At 45.4% G+C, this 25,088-nt stretch overlaps 1 protein-coding gene across 7 annotated transcripts in view; it reads right to left on the reverse strand.

Annotated features, from left to right (window-relative positions):
- SUSD2 (sushi domain containing 2) overlaps positions 1-25,088 on the reverse strand; it is a 384,956-nt gene that overhangs the window by 157,290 nt on the left and 202,578 nt on the right. For all 7 annotated transcript variants that reach the window (XM_063964306.1, XM_063964301.1, XM_063964300.1 and 4 more), the window contains 2 exons: positions 16,195-16,463; positions 2,013-2,156 (listed from right to left, as the gene is read on the reverse strand). In XM_063964306.1, coding sequence (XP_063820376.1) covers positions 2,013-2,156; positions 16,195-16,463 — 413 coding nt within the window. The remainder of the gene's footprint in view (positions 1-2,012; positions 2,157-16,194; positions 16,464-25,088) is intronic.

A 25,088-nucleotide genomic window follows, 5' to 3' on the forward strand; every position in this document is an offset into this window, starting at 1 on the left:
AAAAAACAAACTGTTTGCATTTCTGTCTCTTTATAGATATCCAAAAATATTTCCAGCAGTGTGTTCAATCTAAAAAATTTAAGTATGCGTTTCATGTTTGCTCAACCATTCAGGGCTACGGTCAAGAGTTTACTGTTCAGCACATGCCAGCAGAATGTATTTTCCTACAAAAATCTAATTTCACCTTCTCTAGCACCTTTTGACCGTTCAGCCTAAAGCACCTATGGCTATCAGGCTGATGTGCTTTTGGTTCTGTTAATAGTTGTTGAGATTGAAAAATGTCCATTGAGTTTAACCTGTAGTAATCATTTTTTTTTTTTAATCTAACTAAATGCTGTATCCTTGGATATTTTTTTCTGCTAGGAATTTATCTAATCCATTTTTAAACTTATTGGTTGAGTCCACCATTACTACCTTCTCTGGCAAAGAATTTCAAATCTTTACTGTTCTTACTGTGCAGAACCCTTATCTCCATTGTGTATGGAAATTTTTTTCTTCTAACTTCAGGGGGTGTCCTCGTGTCCTATGTAGTGCTTTTTTGATGAACAAATAGTTTGATAAACCCTTGTATTGTCCCTTTATGTATTTAAAAATATTAATAATGTCTCCTCTCAGTTGCCTCTTTTCCAGTGTAAACAAATCTAACCTTTTAAGTCTTTCCTCATAATCCAGTGTCTCTAACCCCTTGACCAGTTAGTTGACTCGCCTGTGAACCTTTTCGAGTTGCAAGATATCTTTTTTATAGTGAGGTGCCCAGACCTGCACACAATATTCCATGTGTGCCCGCACCAATGATTTATACAGTGGCAGGATTACACTCTAATCCCTTGTCTCCATTCCCCGTTTAATGCATGTTAACACCCTATTTGCTTTTGTTGCTGCATTTTTTACCTTGCGTACTGTTACCAAGTTTATTGTCGATGAGCACTCCCAAATCTTTTTCAACTACTGTTATCCCTACATTTTCCCCATTTAGTTTATAGGCTGCCTGGTTGTTCTTAGTCCCAAAGTGCATAACTTTACATTTGTCTGTATTGAACCTTATTCTCCATTTATCCGCCCAGACCTCAAGCCTGGATAAGTCATTCTGCAGAGACTCAACATCCTTGTCTGAATTAATTACTCTACATAGCTTAGTATCATCTGCAAAAATTGACACTGTGCTTTCCAGTCCCTCTCCTAGGTCATTAATGAATATGTTAAACAATGGTCCGAGTACTGAACCTTGTGGAATTCCACTGAGCACTGAAGCCCATTCAGAGTACATCCCATTAATCCCCACTCGCTGTTCTCTATTGAAAAGCCAATTATTCACCCAAGTACAAATAGTGTCCCCTATCCCAAGCTCCCTTATTTTAAGAATTAGTCTCTTATGTGGAACTTTGTCAAAGGCCTTAGCGAAGACCAAAAAGAAAAGATCACATCCACTGCATGACCCTGATCAATATTATCGCTCACTTTCTTGTAGAAGCTTATAAAGTTAGTTTGACAGGATCTGTCCTTCACAAAACCATGCTGATTCCTAGTAATGACCTTGGAGGTATCCAAGTACTCAAGTATGCTGTCCCTTAATATACCTTCTAGTAATTTCCCCACTATAGATGTCAAACTTACCAGTCTATAGTTACCGGGGTGAGTTTTACTATCCTTTTTAAATATTGGGACAACCTCTGCTATACGCCAGTCCTTTGGTATCGTTCCTGATCTAATTGACTCTCTGAAAATCAAATATAGTGGTCTCGTTATCTCTAAATTAAGTTCCATAAGAACCCTGGGGTGGAGTCCATCCGGCCCAGGAGATTTATTTATCTTAATTTTACTTAGTCTCTCCCGGACTACTTCCTCGTTTAACCAAGTACTCTTCATTGGGTCGTTATCATAGCTAATGTTATGCTCTACTCTCGTCAACCTGTCCTCATTCGTGAATACTGTATAATGAATATAATAGGCAGAAATGAATGTCCTTTGCTCTTTTTGTTAGTGACATGTTCTTACTTATGGATGGTGCATACCATTTGCAGATATAGCAGGCTTTGTCCGGCCCTGAACCATGAGTGAATGATGATTAGACTTGACCAGGGTGTATTCTCCATACCCCTTGAAGGTGAAATTTCCTCCATCAAAGGTGATAAAATGAGGATCCCCAAAGGCAGAAGCTGCAATAATAAAGACTGCACTTAGTTGTATATCCTGAAAGTAATTATACATATTAACTATTGTGATATAGTAAAATATACAAAGAAACACCATGATAATTCCATCTTAAAAGTTACCTTAAATAAGCCTAATCAGCCTTCCCCTGATGGAAACATTTAGGTAACAGAACCACTTACCTCACTTATAAGTTATATCAGTATTCTGTCCAGTAGCGCATGCAGGGGGGGTTTCTGGGTACCCAGAACCCCCCCCCCCCCCGATAGTCTAAAATCTTTTTTTTTTCTTCAGAGATGGAGACAGCTGTGTCTCCATCTCAATTAAAACCGCTACCGCTGCAACTGAGCTCTCTGCACTGGAAGGCTGGACGGAGGAGCGTAGGACAGGAACTGTTGTGCATAAACAGCTCCCACATCCTCAATTCTGCTGTGCCGTGGATGCCCGTCTCCTCATCTCAGCCCCAGGCATGTGAGCATGTGTTTGTATGAATGTACAGTATGTGCGTGGTACATTATACTGTATATGTATGTGTGCAACATATAAGTGTGTGTGTGTGTGTGTGTGCATGCAATGTGTGTGTGTTAGTTATACTACAGTATACAGACATTTTTTACACACACACACACACACACACACACACACACACACACACACACACACATATATAGTATTCCAAATCAGCCGGCACTCTATGCTTTCAAAAAGCTGGTCCCGGTGCCCTGTGCAATGATCCACACATACCTCCAAAACCGCACGGCACTCGCAGGGACTCGTTACACCAAAAATGTAATGGCAGTGTTTCAAACAGTCAACATGTTTCGAGGCTGACGCCTCTTCCTCAGGACACACTAACAAACGTGTACTGTTAGTGTGTCCTGAGGAAGAGGCATCAGCCTTGAAACATGTTGACTGTTTGAAACACTGCCATTAAATTTTTGGTGTAACGAGTCCCTGCGAGTGCTGTGCGGTTTTGGAGGTATATATATATATATATATATATATATATATATACACACACACACAATCAGATATAAAACCACAGCACTCGCCATCCCAGAAGCGGGGTACATGACTGCACTTACCACTCATTGGGTGGGGTGCATGTAGCCCATAACCACATACTTACATAAATACAAACAGAAAATTCAGCACTCACCATAGCAAGCTCACTTATCCTCACCACATCAATAAATAAATGATGGGGGTTTAGTTAGTGAATTGGCCAATGCACAGAAGCCTGCAAACCGATTGCCAAGGTACCCCACCTTCTTGCAGGTCCTACACTATCACAGAGTCTTAAAACCTGGCAACTGTTTCATACATAATATAACTGAAAATATGCCTACTTGGTTTATGTGCACCTGCCAAATACCTTATGCTTTTAAAGGTACACTAGTCACCTGACACTGGTTGATAAATTACTAAGGAACAGCTGACACAGGTTCAGGATAATTGAGTCTACATAGCGGTGCATGAAAAGCTTGTGACCACAGTTAATAAGAGTTAACCAAAGAATAACCCTGCAATATACAAACAGATATAAAACCACAGCACTCACCATCCCAGAAGCGGGGTACATGACTACACTCACCACTCATAGGGTGGGGTGCATGTATCCCATGACCACATACTTAAATACAAACAGAAAATTGGCAACTGTTTCACACATAATATAACTGCAAATATGCCTCATAGGGTGGGGTGCATGAAGGTGGGGTACCTTGGCGATCGGTTTGTAGGCTTCTGTGCATTGGCCAATTCACTAACTAAACCCCCATCATTCATTTATTGATGTGGTGAAGATAACAGAGCTTGCTACGGCGAGTGCTGAATTGTCTGTTTGTATATATATATATATATATATATATATATATATATATGTGTGTGTGTGTATGTGTGTATATGTATGTATATATATATATATATATATATATATATATATATATATGTATGTGTGTATGTGTGTGTGTATATATATATATAAAAAAAAAACAGTGTATATTTACATATACGGTCCTGGCGGTAGGTTAGCACTCATGGAGTCTAATACTAATTCTGTGAATATATATATATATATATATATATATATATATATCATGTGTGCGTGTTTGTGTATAGAAACCCCCCAATGTAAATCCTGCGTTTGCCCTGTTGTGTCAGCCAAATCACTGTACGTAATTTGCAGGATTTAAAATACAAGCAAATAACTTGAAATCATATACAGTGGCGTAAACAATTTTTTGCGCCCTTCCCGATTTCTTCTATTTTTACTTAATGTCACATCAAATTGTTTGATATCTTCAGAATATAATATAAGACAAAGACAACCTGAGTAAACATGTGATTCAGTCAAAAGCGGGATCCCAATGGTCAGAATCCCAACATATTCCGGAGGTAGGTACGAGTGGTTAGGGTTAGGCACTATGGAAGTGTTAGGGTTAGGCTGCAGGGACTAGGGGTAGGTGTGGGGGAGGTTAGGGTTAGGCTGCGCGCGGTTGGTAGGGGGGCGGTTAGGGTTCGGCTGCGGGAGGTGGAGGTTAGGATTATGGTGAAAATATTGGGATGTGTTGGGACTCTGGCGATCGGAAACCCGCTGTCGGTCTTCTGACTGTTGGGATACCGACTGCTGGCATTTTGTACCCATTCATAAACACAACACATTTTTTAATGATCATTTCATTTATTGAAGGAGAAAACGTATATAGCCCATGTAAGAAATTAATTGCCCCCCTAAACTTAATAACTGGTTGTACCACCTTTAATAGCAACAAGTGCAACCAAACGCTTCTGATAACTGAAGATCAGTCCAACACATTGCTGCCGGAAAAACTGTGACCCACTCTTCTATGATAAATTATTTTAATTCAGCAAAACTGGAGGGTATTTGAGCATGAACTGTTCATTTAGGGTCCTGACACAGCATATCAAATACATTCAAGTCTGAACATTGACTAGGCTTCCCCAAACGCTTAATTTTGTTTCTTTTGAAACACTGAGAAGCGGCTTCAGATCATTGACTTGCTGCATAACCCAACTGCACTTGAAGCATCACATCACAGACTGATGACAGGACATTCTCCCTTAGAATTTTCTGGCAGAGAGCTGAATTCATGATTCCGCCCATAATGACAAGTTGCCCAGGTTCTGAAGCAGCAAAAGCATCCTCACACCATCACAGTACCACTACCATGTGTGACTGTTGGTATGATGTTCTTATTGTGTAATGCTGTGTTAGGTTAACGGCAAATGTAATGGGACCCATGTCTTCAACAATGAACATTGGGGGTCATTCCGAGTTGTTCGCTGTATTTTTTTCTCGCAACGGAGCGATTAGTCGCTAATGCGCATGCGCAATGTCTGCAGTGCGACTGCGCCAAGTAAATTTGCTATGCAGTTAGGAATTTTACTCACGGCATTACGAGGTTTTTTCTTCGTTCTGGTGATCGGAGTGTGATTGACAGGAAGTGGGTGTTTCTGGGCGGAAACAGGCCGTTTTATGGGTGTGTGTGAAAAAACGCTACCGTTTCTGGGGAAAACGCGGGAGTGGCTGGAGAAACGGAGGAGTGTCTGGGCGAACGCTGGGTGTGTTTGTGACGTCAAACCAGGAACGACAAGCACTGAACTGATCGCAGATGCCAAGTCTGGAGCTACTCAGAAACTGCTAAGAAGTGTGTGGTCGCAATTTAGAGAATCTTTCATTCGCAATTTTAAGAAGCTAAGATTCACTCCCAGTAGGCGGCGGCTTAGCGTGTGTAAAGCTGCTAAAAGCAGCTTGCGTGCGAACAACTCGGAATGACCCCCATGAGCCCAAAAGGCTTGGGAGTTATCAATATGTTTTTAGCAAATGTGAGGCAAAACTTTATGTTCCTCTTGGTAAGCAGTAGTTTTTGCCTCTCAACTCTCCCATGGATACCATTTTTGCCCCAGTCTCTTTCTTAGGTTAGAATCGTGAATGCTAATATTAACTAATATTAACTGAGGTGAGCAAGTCCTGCAGTTCATTAGATGTTAGTCTGAGTTCTGTTGTAACTTCATGGATGAGTTGTCAATGTCCTCTTGGAGGAATTTTGGTAGGCTGGCTGTTCTTGGGAAGATTCACCACTGTTCCAAGCTTTTTCCATTTGGAGATAATAGCTCTCACTGTGGTTCACTGGAGCCACAGAGCCTAAGAAAAGGCATTGTAACCATTTCCAGGCTGATATATTACAATAGCTTTCTTTCATATCTCTTCTGGAATTTCCTTTTAGCTAAATTTACATTGCTGGAAATATTATATTTAAGTGATGTTTAGATTCAACAGGGACTGGAATTGATCAAGCCTGACTGTATCAAGTCTAACTGAACCCAATTATCAATTAAATTTGCTTCATTGACTGACTGAATGAGTAACTAAGGGGGCAATTACTATTTCACACTGGGCCAGTAAAGAGGGGTACACACGGAGCGATCCTTGCTTAAATTCTAAGCAATCTGACTAGATTGCTGAGAAGTTAAGCACAGATCTCTCCATGTGTATGCCCCCCAGCGATAGCGATGCGCAGCCCCATGCGTAACTATCGCCGGTACTAGATTGGCCTGCATGCAGGCACAATCTAGCACATCGCTCATTTCACCCGCTGTGACTTAGGAGACGGACATACCATGAGAGAAGAACAATACAACTGCAGTGAGGCAACAAGCCAACACACAACCATGAACGTAAGGAGGGCGCTAACCAGAACAGAGGGTAGCAACACCAACCTAACTCAGATAGCACAGCTATCCCAACAACATAACGGGACCACAACGCCGGTCCAACCACATACTTACACAGGTAAGCAGGAACAAAGCACTGAGGTGGGCGCCAAGTATCCACTACGGACAAGGAGAAAAGGAATTACCGGTAGGTATCAAATTACTATTTTCTCTTACGTCCTAGTAGATACTGGGGTCTTGTACTTTAGTACCATGGGGAAGTCCCAAAGCTCCCAAATGTGTGAGAGAGTGCTGAGACCCCCGTAAAACTGCCTGACCACACTGAAGGTCATCCTTGGCCAAGGTATCAAACCGATAGAACTTAACAAACGTGTTCGAACCAGACCAAGTCGCAGCTCGGCACAACTGTAGGGCCGATACAACCCAGGCAGCCCTCTCGTCAAGAGGGCCTGAATAGACGTCGGCAAAGGCAGAACCGCCGAAACATAGGCCTGTTGAATGGTCAACCGGAGCCAACGAGCAATAGATTGCTTAGAAGCTGGGCGACCAATCTTAGAGGAATCATAAAAGACAAACAGCGAGTCAGATTTCCGATGACGGGCTGTCCTTTTGACATAAATCTTCAGAGCCTGACCACATACAAGGATTCAGGACCAGCGGAAGCATCAGACAACACCGGAACCACAATAGGCCGATTCACATAAAAAGCTGACACCACTTTCAGCAAAAACTGAGGACGGGTCCTAAGTTCCTCCCTGTCTGCATGAAAAATCAAATAAGGGCTCTTACAGGATAAGGCCCCTAAGCCAGAGGCATGTCTGGCAGACGCCAAAGCCAATAACATCACCGTCTTCCAGGTGAGAAATTTGAACTCCACCCTATGTAAGGGTTCAAACCAATCCGATTGGAGAAAGGACAGAACCACACTGAGGTCCCACGGAGCCGTGCGAGGTACAAAGGGTGGCTGCATATGCAGAACACCCTTCAGGAAAGTCTGCACTTCAGGCAACATGGCAAGTTGTTTCTGGAAGAAAATAGAGAGCGTAGAAATACGGACTTTGATGGAGCCTAAACATAGGCCCATATCCACTCCCACTTGCAGGAAAAGTAGAAAACGACCAATTCTAAATTCCATGGGAGAAACCTTCCTACTTTCACACCAGGAAACATACTTTTTCCAGATACGATGATAATGTTTCGACGTAACCATCTTCCTTGCCAGGACCATGGTGGAAATAACCTGGGAGGGAAGACCTTTTCTTGCTAGAATCTCTCTCTCAACTTCCAAGCCGTCAAACGTAGCCACTGTAAGTGTGGATAGACGAACGGACCTTGCTGAAGAAGATCGTCTTGGAGTGGCAGAGGCCAGGGATCCTCCAGAGCCATGGCCAGGAGATTAGAGTACCACGCTCGTCAAGGCCAATCTGGGGCAATTGGAATTGGCAGAACGCTCACCCTTCTTAGCCTTTTTAGCCCCCTTGGGATCAGCGGTAGAGGAGTGAACAAGTACAGAAACTGGTGCGTCCACGGTGTTGTCAGAGCATCCACTGCTACAGCCTGATGATCCCTAGTTCTGGAACAGTAACGGCATAGCTTCTTGTTGAGACAAGAAGCCATCAGATATATCTGCGGACAGCCCCACCCGTGAATTAACTGCTGAAACACCTGGGGATGTAGAACCAATTCCCCCGGATGGAGGTCGTGCCTGCTGAGGAAGTCTGCTTCCCAGCTGTCCACTCCTGGAATGAATATGGCTGAGATGGCCCTTGCGTTGGCCTCCGCCCAGAGGGGGATTTTTGACACCTCTCGCATCGCCGCGCTGCTTCTAGTTCCCCCTTGTCGGTTTATGTATGCCATCGCCGTGGCATTGTCTGACTGAACCTGGATCGCCCGACCCTTCAGGAGATGGGAGCCTTGTAGAAGAGCATTGTAAACTGCCCTGAGGTCCAGGATGTTTATCAGTAAAGCGGATTCCTGAACTGACCATAACCCTTGGAACTGGGCCCCTTGGGTCACCGCTCCCCAACCCCGGAGGCTGGCATCCGTTGTCAGAAGAATCCACAAGTGGATATTGAAACTTCTGCCCTCTACCAGGTGAGGAATTTGAAGCCACCATAATAGAGAAATCCGGGCTTTTGCAGTCACTTCCTGATGCACATGCAGGTGAGAACCTGACAATTTGTCCAGCTGAAACGGTCGGGCATGAAACCTGCCGTATTGGATTGCCTCGTAAGCAGCCACCATCTTGCCCAGTAATTTAATGCAAAGATGTATAGATACCTTGTGAGGACTGAGTACCGAGCGGACCATAGCCTGGATAATCAAGGCCTTGTTCATTGGGAGAAACACCTTTTGAGATACCGTATCCAGTATCATTCCCAGGAACTGAAGACATTGGGTCGGTTCCAGGTGAGAATTCTGAAAATTTAGGATCCACCCATGATCCGTGAGTAGGCAAGTAGTCAGATCGATACTATGCAGTAGACGCCCCCTGGACACATCCTTTATTAGGAGATTGTCCAAATAGGGGACTATGTTCACACCCATCATGCACAGTTGCAGCATCATCTCCACCATGACCGTGGTGAAGACCCTCAGAGCGGTGGATAATCCAAAGGGTAAGGCCTGAAACTGGAAATGGTCATCCAAGATGGCGAACCTGAGGTAAGCCTGCTGAGGGGGCCACATGGGAATGTGTAGGTAATCATCCTTGACATCCAGAGACACCAGGAACTCCCCCTCCTCCAGAGCGGATACCACCGCCCTCAGAGACTCCATCTTGAATTTGAACACCCGCAGATACGGGTTGAGACACTTCAGATTCAAGATGGGACGCACCGAACCGTCTGGCTTGGGAACGACAAAAAGACTGGAGTAAAAACCCTGTTGCACAACGGAGGAGGTACAGGAACTACCACCCCTGTCTGCAAAAGTTTTTAAATAGCCCCTTGTAAGGTAACTTTTGCTGCGGGTAAAGCTGGTAAGCCCGACTTGAGGAGGGAGTGTTTCTACACCTGTCTCATTCTTTTAGCTGCAGCTAGTTCAGAATTTACATTTTGAATCATGCTCTTAAAGCTATCTAACCAGTCAGGTGCCTGTGAGCTGGGCCCCTGAGAAGATAAGGAATATTGCTCAAAAATGAGTGACCCCGCTGAAGACAGGGTAGAATTTACAAGCAGTGCACATTACTAAGTTCACAGACATTATGCAGGAAAACCACAGCGCAGCCCCCTTGTCCAACACCCCACACAGAACCTAGAGAGCCCTTCGAGTGAAACTGAGGAGCGGACCCAGCACACAGAACACAGCAGCACAATGTGTGAGAATAAGTGTATGCAATATCAATGCAGCGGTGCTACTGCTGGCGTGCTCTTCCCTGAGTACGACCCCCTGGTACTAGTTTATACCATCTGTAACAGCATTGGTCCTGGAGGAGCTGCGTGCATGCAGCCTTGATGATCCGCAGCAGCAGGAAATGGCGCCTTCCCGCCAGTTACGTCCATGGCAGGCACCGCAGCTCCGAGCCCGTGACATGCTGCCAAACTGCACCGGGGACCCGCTAACCGGGGCCCCGGTGTAACACTCCCCGCACCTGGTCTTCGGCATCTGTTAGAGGGTGGCGGCTAGCTGCTGGCGTTGGCACAAGTACTGCCGATGAGTGATCGGCACCTCAGAAGCTCATTGTTCTGTCAGCTGGTATTACGAACCATTAACCCTCAGGAGGTTGGTTTGCCCCCCTCTAAGTCCCACGAAGCAGCTAGTCTGTCTGCCAAGCAGAGCTACCTGAAAATAAAAACTAAATTAAATTTAAAGAAAAAATCTCTAGCGCTCCAGAGAAGTGCACCCGGCTCCTTGGGCACATTTTTCTAAACTGAGTCTGGTAGGAGGGGCATAGAGGGGAGGAGTGAGCACACACATACACACACTAAGGGGTATATTCAATTGAGTTCGGATCCATTCCGACATGCATTTCTCTGTATATCTATAGGATGCGGTTAATTTACCGGTTGTCGGGATCCCGGTGTCGGGATTCTGACCACCGGCATTTCACCGGCTGTCGGGATGTCGGTATCCTGGACACCAGGATCCCGCAGCCGGTAAATTAATCGCATCCTATAGATATACTGTATATCTATAGGATGCGGTTAATTTACCGGTTGTCGGGATCCCGGTGTTCAGGATACCGACGCCGAAATCCCGACAGCCGGTGAAATGCCGGCGGACAGAATCCCGACTCGAGCCCGGTATTTACACTTGGGTTGTGGTCCACGCTACCACCCGAGGGGGAATATAATAGTATATATATATATATATATATATATATATATATATATAATTAAATTATATAAGAATAATACCAATCTTTGTGAGGCCGTACCTCTGGGCTTCCTCGGATTGATGCTGTCAAAATGTTGGTGCTGAGGAGAATGTGTGCCTCTATCCTTACCTGTGGGTGCCTCTGCCTCTGCCCCAACCCGTGGGTGCCTCTGCCCTTACATGTGGGTGCCTGTGCCCCTACCCGTGGGAGCCTCTGCCCCAACCCGTGGGTGCCTCTGCCCTACCCTTGGGTGCCTCTGTGTAAATTACTCCAGGCATTTGACAGTTATGCCAAAAACAATGGATTTTCACATGTCACCCCATTCTTATCCCCACTCAGTATTTTTTTCCAGATTGTAAGTCGTATGTGTACCAAGTTTGGTGTAAATTGCTCCAGGCATTCCAGAGTTATGCTGGAACATATATAACTACAGTATATACATCCGTTTTTATATGTATAGATTGTGGTGAGAGGGCTTGTGTCTCACCACAATTGCCCACATTCTGGTGGGATTACCTACCTCCAAGGTAGAAGAAAACAAGGCCTGCACATTCTGCACCTGTAGTGGTTTATAATTCCAGGCTTTCTGAATTGCACAGCTGCAACTGGAGAAACAGATGTCTGGGTTATCCAGCTCACCCAGAGGCAGCAGGAAGTCAGGTGCAGGGGAGGGGTTTAAAAATCCCATTTACCCAGAGTTCTGTGCGCTGATGCCTGTTAGAGGCCAGTAAGCAGGTAAGTTTGTAGCGCCAGTGACTGAACATTGGTCGTGCCAGGAGAGCATGGCATGTGTAGCTGTAGGCCACTTCAGCATAATGACTATTGCGCATGGGAAGTGCTAGGACATTTTATGTTGATTTGTTTATTTTTTGCATGTACCGGAGTGACCAGGTCCAAGTCAGTGCATGCTGTTCTACAGTGCCTGCCAGTAAAGATGCTGTGGTTTAACTGGAAGACCTGCCTCATGAGTCCTTATTTACAGTACCCATTTTACAATATATATATATATATATATATATATCTCTATATATCATAATTGCCTACTTGACCCTCTCCATGAGGGAGAAAATGCTCTGTTCCTGGACTTTCGTGGTATTGTATGATTGTCATCACCTGTGGTGAGCTAATTAATTGACAAGAAAGGTGTTTCACCACAGGTGATGGCAATCATACATTAACACACACACACACACACACACACACACACACACACACACACACACACACACACACACACACACACACACACACACACACACACACACACACACACACACACACACACACACACACACACACACACACACACACACACACACACACACCCCCCCCCCCCCCCCCACACCCCCCCTTCAGCCGAAGCTGCAGGATTGTGTTTTATGACTGCTGATGCAGCAATTTTTATAAACCTTGTAGTACATGTTCTTTTTTTCTGTTTTTGTTCATACTATCTCTGTGTATGTACTTTGCAAGATGCTGTGGAACCCTTGTGTGCCCTCATAAATAAAGAATAATAAAATGGAACTTGCAATATACTTTTTCTCCACTGGATGGAGATATGGCTTTAAAAAAAAACTTATTTGTTTATAAATTGATCCCAAAATTGCTGTAGGAATTTTTTTAATGATTTTACACTAATTTCAAATAATCAGTGGGGCTCATTTAAGAACTGGAACAAATGCACTTCCACAATGCATTTAATTTTATGCAAGTGCACCTACTGTATTTAACTGCTTCATTAAAACAAAGGTGCATGCCTACATATCTTTTCCTAGACCCAGCCCCAGAAAATTGCTCTGCATCTGCGTTTTCTGTATTGCAAGTCCAATATTCCTGGTGGATGGAATACCAACATCCATGTAGTGTCCAGAAGAACTGAAGCTTTAATCCCTTCATTGATTTTAACTTTATTATTTGCATAAAAACTAAATGTCACTTTTTCGCTGACATTCATTTAAATAGCTCAACTTGTTTTTGCATATTTGTTCTAACTGAGATAGCCAGCATTCAGGAAAAAATGCCACATGCCACCAATAGTATCTTACAATTGTTGATTCAAAATGCTGCAACCCCACATGCACTCAGTATAGTATTTTATCACACTGTGTTGCTAAGCTGTGTACACACGGTACAATATTGTGCTCTGTAGCGCTAATTTTCAGGGTAATGAGCGATACTGGGGGTAATTCAGACTTAATCATAGATGTGCTAAATTTAGCACATCTACGATCACTTTCACAGACATGCGAGGGGACGCCCAGCACAGGGCTAGTCCGCCCCGCATGTCTGGCTCTGACCCCCCCCCCCCCACACACACAGGTACAAAAGCACCACACAGCAGTGGTGCTTTTGTACCTGAAGAGTAGCTCCCTGCCAGCGCAGCTCCTGCACGGTGGCAGGGAGCTACCCATCACTCTCCAGGTCGCAGCGGCTGCGTATGATGTCACGCAGCCACAGCGGCCCACCCCCCACATGGTTCGGGCATGCCTGCATTGCCCGGACCACAACCCCAAAACGGCGGCTCAACGCTGCCAGCCCGCCCCCTCCTGCCCAGCGAACGCCTCTGTCTGTCAATCAGGCAGCGGCGATCGCTGGGCTGAGATGTCGATCGCATCTCTGGCATGCGCCAGCGCACTGCGGCACCTGCGCATGCACAGTTCAGACCTGATCGCCGGCTGTACAAAAACGCACAGCAGCGATCACTTTTGAATTAGCCCCATAGTGCACTATGGGGGTCATTCCGAGTTGTTCGCTCGTTGCCGATTTTCGCAACGGATCGATTAAGGCAAAAATACACATGCGCATGGTACGCAGTATTTTAGCACAAAACTTAGTAGATTTACTCACGTCCGAACGAAGAATTTTCACTGTTGATGTGATCGGAGTGTGATTAACAGGAAGTGGGTGTTTCTGGGCGGAAACTGACCGTTTTCTGGAAGTGTGTGGAAAAACGCAGGCGTGCCAGGATAAAACGCGGGAGTGTCTGGAGAAACGGGGGAGTGGCTAGCCGAACGCAGGGCGTGTTTGTGACGTCAAACCAGGAACGAAACGGCCTGAGCTGATCGCAGTAAGTCTCGAACTACTCAGAAACTGCTAAGAATTTTCTATTCACAATTCTACTAATCTTTCGTTCGCAATTCTGCTATGCTAAGATACACTCCCAGAGGGCGGAGGCCTAGCGTGTGCAATGCTGCAAAAATCTGCTAGCGAGCGAACAACTCGGAATGAGGGCCTATATCTCAACGTGTGTATGCACTATATCGTTCACTATGCGCACTCCCGCAGGTCGTTCACTAGGTGTAGGTGGTATCTCACTTAAACATGCAGCTATATTTTGGTTAGAAAGTTCACTATGCAGTGCATATTGGGGGTAATTCCAAGTTGATTGCAGCAGGATTTTTTTTAGCAGTTGGGCAAAACCATGTGCACTGCAATTTAGATTGCAGATTGAACTCACCACACCCAAATCTCTCTCTCTCTCTGCACATGTTAAATCTGCCCCACCTGCAGTGCACATGTTTTTGCCCAACTGTTAAAAAATGTCCTGCTGCGATCAACTTTAAATCACTCCCATGGTTTTGCCCAACTGCTAAAAAAAATCCTGCTGCGATCAACTTGGAATTACCCCCATTGTTCAGTGTGTATTGTAATGAACGATAGAGTGAACAATTTGTGTCATCACAGCCACTCCCCAAACACCCTAACACTCCCCAAACACTTCAATTTTGACTGCATGCGGTATTGAGGAAGGAATGAGGGGGGGACGGGGGGGAGTAATGGGTGTATTGGAATGGGGGGATGAAATCCTAAACTACAGAGGATGAAGCACTAAACTACACACACACACACACACACACACACACACACACACACACACACACACACACACACACACACACACTTCAATCCCTGCCCAGTATGTAAATCAGGTGGCAGTCCTAAATATAGCATGTTGGGGGTCAATTCGAGTTGATCGCTAGCTGAAAATGTTCGCTGCGCAGCGATGATGCCAAAAAACGGCACTTATGCGTATGCAGCGCAATGCGCACGCACAACGTACTTTCACAACGAACGATGTAGTTTCACACAAGGTCTAGCAAAGCTTTTCAGTCGCACTGCTGGCCGCAGAGTGACTTACATGAAGTGGGCGTTTCTGGGTGTCAACTGACCGTTTTCAAGGAGTATTCGGAAAAACGCAGGCGTGCCAGGAAAAACGCAGGCGTGGCTGGGCGACGCAGGGCATGTTTGTAACATCAAAACAGGAACTGAACAGTCTGAAGTCATCGCAAGCGCTGAGTAGGTCTGAAGCTGTTCTGAAACTGCACAAAATTATTTTATAGCCACTGTGCGATCCTTTCGTTCGCACTTCTGCTAAGCTAAAATACACTCCCAGTGGGAGGCGGCATAGCGTTTGCACGGCTGCTAAAAACTGCTAGCGAGCGATCAACTTGGAATGACCCCCATTGTTAATCTTTTGACAAATAGTTTGCAAAATCTTTCAGTGTGTATGCACTATATCTTTTGTTCAATCGCACTGAGGAAAAAGTGAAAGATATCTTTCAAAGCCATGTGTTTACCAGCTTAAGGTGCATACACACCTATCGATATAGTAAACGATATTGCTAATTTTCCCCCTCCTGACCGATATTGTTTACTATATCGCCCAGTGTGTATGCAGATGACGATGGCCAATGTATGTAGGCCAAACATGCAGCTCAATTTAGACTCATCCAAATCTGCACGTACAGCCCAGCCGCAGCATGATGTCACTGAGCGGTATCGCACAGTGTGTATGCCCGCCATCGTATAGCCTGGCCAGGAGGGTACACACTTGGCGATGTTTCTCACGGAGCACATCGCCTAGTGTGTACCCACCTTTAGACAGATCTAGTACCAGGGGTTAAAATCTGCAGCAGCACTGTTACTTTCATTGCATTGAAAATGAGGAACATTTATTTGTTATCAGTAATGTTAATTTGATATTATTTAGCTTTTATATCCAATATATTTCCTGGATATTTACTTACCGACTTTCGGTGGTGTATATGTGCGACAGTCACTTGATCGTCTCAGTTCCATGTAGTATTGGCAGTTATCTGACCACAGGCAACAGTAATAGAAAGTGATTACATCATAGATCCAGTGAGAGAAGCCTGGTACTCGGGGGGGCTTCCTGTACGGAGGGGAGCCCCAGTCATGACCTCGGTCTGGGGTGCTGCCCCCTAGTGAATCATTAGTGAGAACCTGAAAACCTTTAGCATCATAGCAGCACTGCTGCCCCGCTGCATATTGAGGACTGGGGAGAGAGAAATCAAGTGGATTATATGAAGCACAAATAATAGTTCTTCTCTCTCATGAATCCTATTAGTTTTACATGTTCAGTATTAATTAATTACTCATGTGCATAGACCTGTACTAATCTGATCCAGCTTGCTGGATGGGGAAAGTCCTCAAAGTCAAAATAAATGTCATTAGTGAGTGATCACACATACAATGTGAGGAACAATTTTATCCCATAGGACTACTTTTCGGGCCCACAATAAATACAACATTATGGAGTGAAGAAAACTAAAGTACTGTATGGAGACTGCCAATAAACTACGAGACATCTTTGTAAATTAGCGCAATGTAACAATGCCAGAAAATCTGTAACTCCATTATGGAACAACTTAAGCCTTTTCTGGAAACTAGGTTGGTGACGAAAATCTGCCTTTATTAGGGGCGTAGACGGAACTTTATGGGCCCCATAGCAACATTTTGAAGAGGCTTGAATATCAATGTTTCTAGAGAGACACCTGTCCACAGCAGTTGTTAATTGTATGACCTATAATAGTGCCCTAGCTCATTTTCTGAACTACAGAAGGCCCTAGTTAATGTTATGCCCCATAATAGTGCTCTAGTTTATTTAATGAACCATAATAGTGCCCTAGTTTACGTTATGTCATATTGTAGGGCTCCTAGGACACTTTATGCAACACAGTGTCCACAAGTCACATTCTGACATACCACGTAAGCGCCCCTATGGACCACCCAATTGTGAAAAATGTATATAAGACATGTAACTTTGACATGGAAGGTGGGCCCCTCTCAGCTCTGGGCCCCATAGCAGCTGCACCACCTGCACCTATGGTAGCTACACCCTTGGCCTTTATATTTACAAAACTGTGAATTCCATGTTTTGCCGAAGCCTTCAGATATCCTGTTCTTCCTTGCTACATCTGTGCTTACCTCTTACGCTGTATGAAGGCACTTTGCGGCATCATTTTGTTAAATATTAGTCAATTACTTACAATAATGTATTATATATTTATATAATTTAATAAATAAGAACTGGGGGATACATGAGTGTAACTAAATTTACAGAAAAAAAATTACAAATGTTCAAAACCACACGCAATGACACAATTAAGCACATCTCCTTCCTTAAAAAAAAATCTGTACTGGTCTTCTAACTTGTATTTTGTACAGTTTATATTTGTGACACTATTTTCATGTGTCACTGAGATTTCAAGTTACAATTACAGGTTGAGTATCCCATATCCAAATATTCCGAAATACGGAATATTCCAAAATACGGACTTTTTTGAGTCAGAGTGAGACAGTGAAACCTTTCTTTTCTGATGGCTCAATGTACACAAACTTTGTTTAATACACAAAGTTATTAAAAACATTGTATTAAATTACTTTCAGGCTGTGTGTATAAGGTGTATATGAAACATAAATGAATTGTGTGAATGTTGACACACTTTGTTTAATGCACAAAGTTATTAAAAATATTGGCTAAAGTTACCTTCAGGCTGTGTGTATAAGGTGTATATGTAACATAAATGCATTCTGTGCTTAGATTTAGGTCCCATTATACTATGCAATTATTCCAAAATACGGAAAAATCCCATATCCAAAATACCTCTGGTACCAAGCATTTTGGATAAGAGATACTCAACCTGTAATATGAAATACTTCATTAACTGTTTTTTGATGCCTTAACGGGCTCTTCTTTTATTAAAAGTTCCCCTTAATATGTTGCCACAATGAATATAAAAAAATAGTAATAAAACATAAGCTATCCCTTGACTGGAATATATCACAATAAAAAAAAAAAGCTTATTTCTTCTAATGGATATAGCCGTACATATCTGGAGAGTACAGATGTGTCCTCATATATCATTGCAGCATTTGCACCAAACAGCCCCTCTCAGAATGGCAGGTCTACTACCATTGGGCATATTTTTGGCATCTTTTTTTGCTGAAAATGCGGCTAAGTCACAATGCGAAGTGAATAGGAAGTACCAGGAGATTGTGCTGATGATTTTTTTTTTTTAATGAGACACTTATATATGCGTGAGAATGAGTTTCTGAATCCGAATATGAAGTGTTACGATGCAGTGGGAGCAGCTTTTTTCCATGCCAAGTTCCATTGTGCTTTGTATACAGTCTCAGTCGCACACACAGTGGCGTAACTACTGCCCCCGCAGCCACTGCGGAGGCTTGGAGGCACAGGGCTGCGGGGGCGCCGCCACTGATTCAGAGCAGATTGACATCCGGACTAGTCGCCCACATGTCAATCTGCTAAATGTCCCTTCCAAGATGCCGAGACCCGCGGAAGCGCATAGCGCTGGCCGCAGCTGACGGCACCCTGCAGCCCTGCCACCGTGGAGCGGCGGGGGCAGCAGTAGCAACGGGGGGGATCGGCCAGCGGGGAGCGGTTTGGACAGCATTACTCCCCATGACACCCAGTGCATGAAATCCCTGGCAACAAGCATTACCCCCTGGCAACGAGCTTGACACCAAGCGCATGAAACCTCTGGCAACGAACATAAACTTCAGTGCATGAAACACCTGGCAACGAGCATGACACCCTGAGCATGAAAACCCCTGGCACCGTGCATGGAACCAAGATCATGAAACCCTTGGCAACGATTAGGTTATTTAAAAGTAATTAGAAGCCTTAGTGTAGGGCTTAATGTGTAATGGGCAATGCGTGTGTGGCATAATATATAACGGGCATTGTGGTGTGTGGCATAATGTATCACGGACATTGTGGCATGTGGTATAATGTATATCAGGCATTGCGGTGTGTGTAATAATGCGTCACAGGCATGACGGTGTGTGGTATACTGTATCACGTGCATTGTATGTGATATGTCTTCAGGGCATTGTAGTGTGGGGTATAATGTATAACGGGCATTGCGGTGTGTGGTATAATGTGTCACAGGCATGACGGTGTATGGTATAATGTCTCAGGGACACTGCAGTGTGTGGCATAATTTATAACGGGCATTGCGGTGTGGCATAATGTGTCACAGGCATTACGGTGTGTGGCATAATGTCTATGGGCCATTGCAGTATGTGGCATAATGTATACTGGGCATTACTATAAGGAGGAATAATGACAAATAATGTAAGGGGCATGAATCAGGATTATTATTTTTTCCTGTGGTCGCCAATGTCTTGGCGTGCAGGTTGCAAAACTGGGGTATAAGGTAGTCTTTTCCTGCAACGCCACACCACTTTCAGCGAAGCCACACCCATTTTAATGAAGCCACACCCCTTTTTCGGCGCGCGCAAATTCTTCACTTTGATAGTGCCAATTATGAAGGATGGGGGGAATTTTTTGGCTTGGGGGAGAAACAGTTCTAGTTACGCCACTGCGCACATATATATACAAGTGTTGCATAAAGAGTTAATCAGTATGGTCTCCTGGTGCATCCTAGTTGCATTGTGTTACGACTAATATGCATTTTCAGCCAAACGGAAGCCCAACGCTAGAAAAGTTGCACGGGTCCTGTCAGCTCACTCCCACCAGGCATCCAACGCTGCATGGTGCATTGAGACTAGATGTATGAGCACGCATCTGTATATACATCTAATTTCCTCCACTACATCATTATCAGGGTGCATTTACATCTGCCCTGTAGTAGGTGCACAAGTAACACTTAACAGGTGCGGCACGATTTCACAGTAGATAGATTCAGTGGCACAACAGGGCACCGGGACACCCTGTGCCAGCCCCACCCCCTACATGCATGACATAAAGATGGGGCCACCAGCACTAGGAAGTGCAGCTGCTGAGAATGCTCCAAGCGGCTGCACAGACAACATGGTGAGTGCCTGGAGCATCCAAAGAACGCTCAGGACGGCACTGCTGCACTGATAGTGGCTGTTCCAGGCACCTTGCTAGCCACAAGGAAGAGCTGTGGTGCAGTGACAGTGCCACACACAGAGCCCTGCACTCTAAGCGACGGCACCGCGCGCACACCCCTAATTACAGTCATGGATAGATTCATTCTACTAGCTAAGACATTTATAAATAAGGGTGTGTTAGATCTAGGAACCCTGACAAGAAGGCATGGACTGAGCTGCAACGAGACACGGCTAACTGCAAATACCGTCTTGCCACCCAATTACACATTCAGCTGAAAGAGGGGGTCAGTATGACTTATGTGCAACTTTAAATAGCTGCACAGATCTGCAAAAATGCGAATGTTTGCCATGGATGGCCAGTGCAAAAATCGCAGATGCAGTCACTTTGCATTCCGCTCTAGATCAGGCCTTACGTCTGAGGCATAGCAATAATACTGAGAGTATTGTAGCTCCTGTCTGACAACTCCTGACTGCTGACATGTAAGAGAAACAGTCTGTATCCCCTTACCCATGTATTTGATATGCTGAGAGTGTGGCAAAAGGGTTTAATGCCATAACTCAGTGGCATACTACCACTAAGGAGTAGAATATACTGCCCCCACCTCCTTTCTACTACGGTAAGAAGCAGCAACGGTAGGGTTGCAACACTCATGGGCGGCAGAGGTGCCACCTAGGGCTCCCAGAACTGGAGTCAGCACTGCTCTTGGAACACAGTTACTGCAGATCAGTGTTTCCTATGTTTTAAGTCATGCGTTTGAACGGAGACATCTGTAATAATAAGAATTTACTTACCGATAATTCTATTTCTCGTAGTCCGTAGTGGATGCTGGGGACTCCGTCAGGACCATGGGGAATAGCGGCTCCGCAGGAGACAGGGCACAAAAATAAAGCTTTAGGATTAAGTGGTGTGTACTGGCTCCTCCCCCTATGACCCTCCTCCAAGCCTCAGTTAGGATACTGTGCCCGGACGAGCGTACACAATAAGGAAGGATATTGAATCCCGGGTAAGACTCATACCAGCCACACCAATCACACCGTATAACTTGTGATCTGAACCCAGTTAACAGTATGACAAACGTAGGAGCCTCTGAACAGACGGCTCACAACAATAACAACCCGAATTTGTTTGTAACAATAACTATGTACAAGTATTGCAGACAATCCGCACTTGGGATGGGCGCCCAGCATCCACTACGGACTACGAGAAATAGAATTATCGGTAAGTAAATTCTTATTTTCTCTAACGTCCTAAGTGGATGCTGGGGACTCCGTCAGGACCATGGGGATTATACCAAAGCTCCCAAATGGGCGGGAGAGTGCGGATGACTCTGCAGCACCGAATGAGAGAACTCAAGGTCCTCCTCAGCCAGGGTATCAAATTTGTAGAATTTTGCAAACGTGTTTGCCCCTGACCAAGTAGCAGCTCGGCAGAGTTGTAATGCCGAGACCCCTCGGGCAGCCGCCCAGGATGAGCCCACTTTCCTTGTGGAATGGGCCTTGACAGATTTAGGTTGTGGCAAGCCTGCCACAGAATGTGCAAGTTGAATTGTGCTACAAATCCAACGAGCAATCGTCTGCTTAGAAGCAGGAGCACCCATCTTGTTGGGTGCATACAATATAAACAGTGAGTCAGACTTTCTGACTCCCGCCGTTCTTGAAATATATATATTTTCAATGCCCGGACCACGTCCAACAACTTGGAATCCTCCAAATCGTTAGTAGCCGCAGGCACCACAATAGGCTGGTTCAGGTGAAACGCTGACACCACCTTAGGCAGAAAATGAGGACGCGTCCGCAGTTCTGCCCTGTCCGTATGGAAAATCAGATATGGGCTCTTATATGATAAAGCCGCCAATTCTGATACTCTCCTGGCTGAAGCCAGGGCCAGTAGCATGGTTACTTTCCATGTAAGATACTTCAACTCCACCGATTTGAGCGGCTCAAACGAATGGGATTTGAGAAAATCCAAGACTACATTAAGATCCCACGGTGCCACTGGGGGCACAACCGGGGGCTGTATATGTAGTACTCCTTTTACAAAAGTCTGGACTTCAGGAACTGAAGCCAATTCTTTCTGGAAGAAAATCGACAGGGCCGAAATTTGAACCTTAATGGACCCCAATTTGAGGCCCATAGACAATCCTGTTTGCAGGAAATGTAGGAATCGACCCAGTTGAAATTCCTCCGTGGGGGCCTTCCTGGCCTCACACCACGCAACATATTTCCTCCAAATGCGGTGATAATGTTGTGCAGTCACCTCCTTCCTGGCTTTTACCAGTGTAGGAATGACCTCTTCCGGAATGCCTTTTTCCCTTAGAATTCGGCGTTCAACCGCCATGCCGTCAAACGCAGCCGCGGTAAGTCTTGGAATAGACACGGTCCCTGCTGAAGCAGGTCCCGTCTTAGAGGTAGAGGCCACGGATCCTCCGTGAGCATCTCTTGAAGTTCCGGGTACCAAGTTCTTCTTGGCCAATCCGGAGCCACTAGTATCGTTCTTACTCCCTTTTGCCGTATAATTCTCAGTACTTTTGGTATGAGAGGCAGAGGAGGGAACACATACACTGACTGGAACACCCACGGTGTTACCAGAGCATCCACAGCTATTGCCTGAGGGTCTCTTGACCTGGCGCAATACCTGTCCAGTTTTTTGTTGAGGCGGGACGCCATCATATCCACCATTGGTTTTTCCCAACGGTTCACAATCATGTGGAAGACTTCTGGATGAAGTCCCCACTCTCCCGGGTGTAGATCGTGTCTGCTGAGGAAGTCTGCTTCCCAGTTGTCCACTCCCGGAATGAATACTGCTGACAGTGCTATCACATGATCTTCCGCCCAGCGAAGAATCCTTGCAGCTTCTGCCATTGCTGTCCTGCTTCTTGTGCCGCCCTGTCTGTTTACGTGGGCGACTGCCGTGATGTTGTCCGACTGGATCAACACCGGCTGACCCTGAAGCAGGGGTTTTGCCAGACTTAGAGCATTGTAAATCGCTCTTAGCTCCAGTATATTTATGTGAAGAGACATCTCCAGGCTTGACCATACTCCCTGGAAGTTTCTTCCCTGTGTGACCGCTCCCCAGCCTCTCAGACTGGCATCCGTGGTCACCAGGACCCAGTCCTGTATGCCGAATCTGCGGCCCTCTAACAGATGAGCACTCTGCAACCACCACAGAAGAGACACCCTTGTCCGTGGCGATAAGGTTATCCGCTGATGCATCTGCAGATGTGATCCGGACCATTTGTCCAGCAGATCCCACTGAAAAGTTCGTGCGTGGAATCTGCCGAATGGAATCGCTTCGTAAGAAGCCACCATCTTTCCCAGGACTCTTGTGCACTGATGCACAGACACTTTCCCTGGTTTTAGGAGGTTCCTGACAAGTTCGGATAACTCCCTGGCTTTCTCCTCCGGAAGAAACACCTTTTTCTGAACCGTGTCCAGAATCATTCCCAGGAACAGCAGACGTGTCGTCGGGGTCAACTGAGATTTTGGAAAATTCAGAATCCACCCGTGTTGTTGCAGCACTAGTCGGGTTAGTGCTACTCCGTCCTCCAGCTGTTCTCTGGACCTTGCCCTTATCAGGAGATCGTCCAAGTAAGGGATAATTAATACGCCTCTTCTTCGCAGAAGAATCATCATTTCGGCCATTACCTTGGTAAAGACCCGAGGTGCCGTGGACAATCCAAACGGCAGCGTCTGAAACTGATAATGACAGTTTTGCACCACGAACCTGAGGTACCCTTGATGTGAAGGGCAAATTGGGACATGCAGGTAAGCATCCTTTATGTCCAGGGACACCATAAAGTCCCCTTCTTCCAGATTCGCTATCACTGCTCTGAGTGACTCCATCTTGAACTTGAATTTTTGTATGTACAGGTTCAAAGATTTCAGATTTAGAATAGGTCTTACCGAGCCGTCCGGCTTCGGTACCACAAATAGCGTGGAGTAATACCCCTTTCCCTGTTGTAGGAGGGGTACCTTGACTATCACCTGCTGAGAAAACAGCTTGTGAATGGCTTCCAATACCGTCGCCCTGTCTGAGGGAGACGTTGGCAAAGCAGACTTTAGGAACCTGCGAGGGGGAGACTTCTCGAATTCCAACCTGTAACCCTGAGATACTACCTGCAGGATCCAGGGGTCCACCTGTGAGCAAGCCCACTGTGCGCTGAAATTCTTGAGTCGACCCCCCACCGCTCCTGAGTCAGCTTGTAAGGCCCCAGCGTCATGCTGAGGGCTTTGCAGAACCCTGCGAGGGCTTCTGTTCCTGGGCAGGGGCTGCTTGCTGCCCTCTCTTACCCCTTCCTCTGCCCCGAGGCAGATATGACTGTCCTTTTGTCCGCTTGTTCTTATAGGACAGAAAGGACTGCGGCTGAAAAGACGGTGTCTTTTTCTGTTGGGAGGGGGTCTGAGGTAAAAAGGTGGATTTTCCGGCAGTTGCCGTGGCCACCAGATCCGATAGACCGACGCCAAATAATTCCTCCCCTTTATACTGCAATACTTCCATATGTCGTTTGGAATCCGCATCACCTGACCACTGTCGCGTCCATAAACTCCTTCTGGCAGATATGGACATCGCATTTACTCTCGATGCCAGAGTGCAAATATCTCTCTGAGCATCTCGCATATAAAGGAAAGCATCCTTTAATTGCTCTATAGTCAATAAAATACTGTCCCTATCCAGGGTATCAATATTTTCAGTCAGGGAATCCAACCAGACGACCCCAGCACTGCACATCCAGGCTGAGGCGATGGCTGGTCGCAGTATAACACCAGTATGTGTGTA

The sequence above is a fragment of the Pseudophryne corroboree genome, chromosome 1 (assembly GCF_028390025.1).
Source record: "Pseudophryne corroboree isolate aPseCor3 chromosome 1, aPseCor3.hap2, whole genome shotgun sequence".
In the NCBI taxonomy this organism is placed as follows: Eukaryota; Metazoa; Chordata; class Amphibia; order Anura; family Myobatrachidae; genus Pseudophryne; species Pseudophryne corroboree.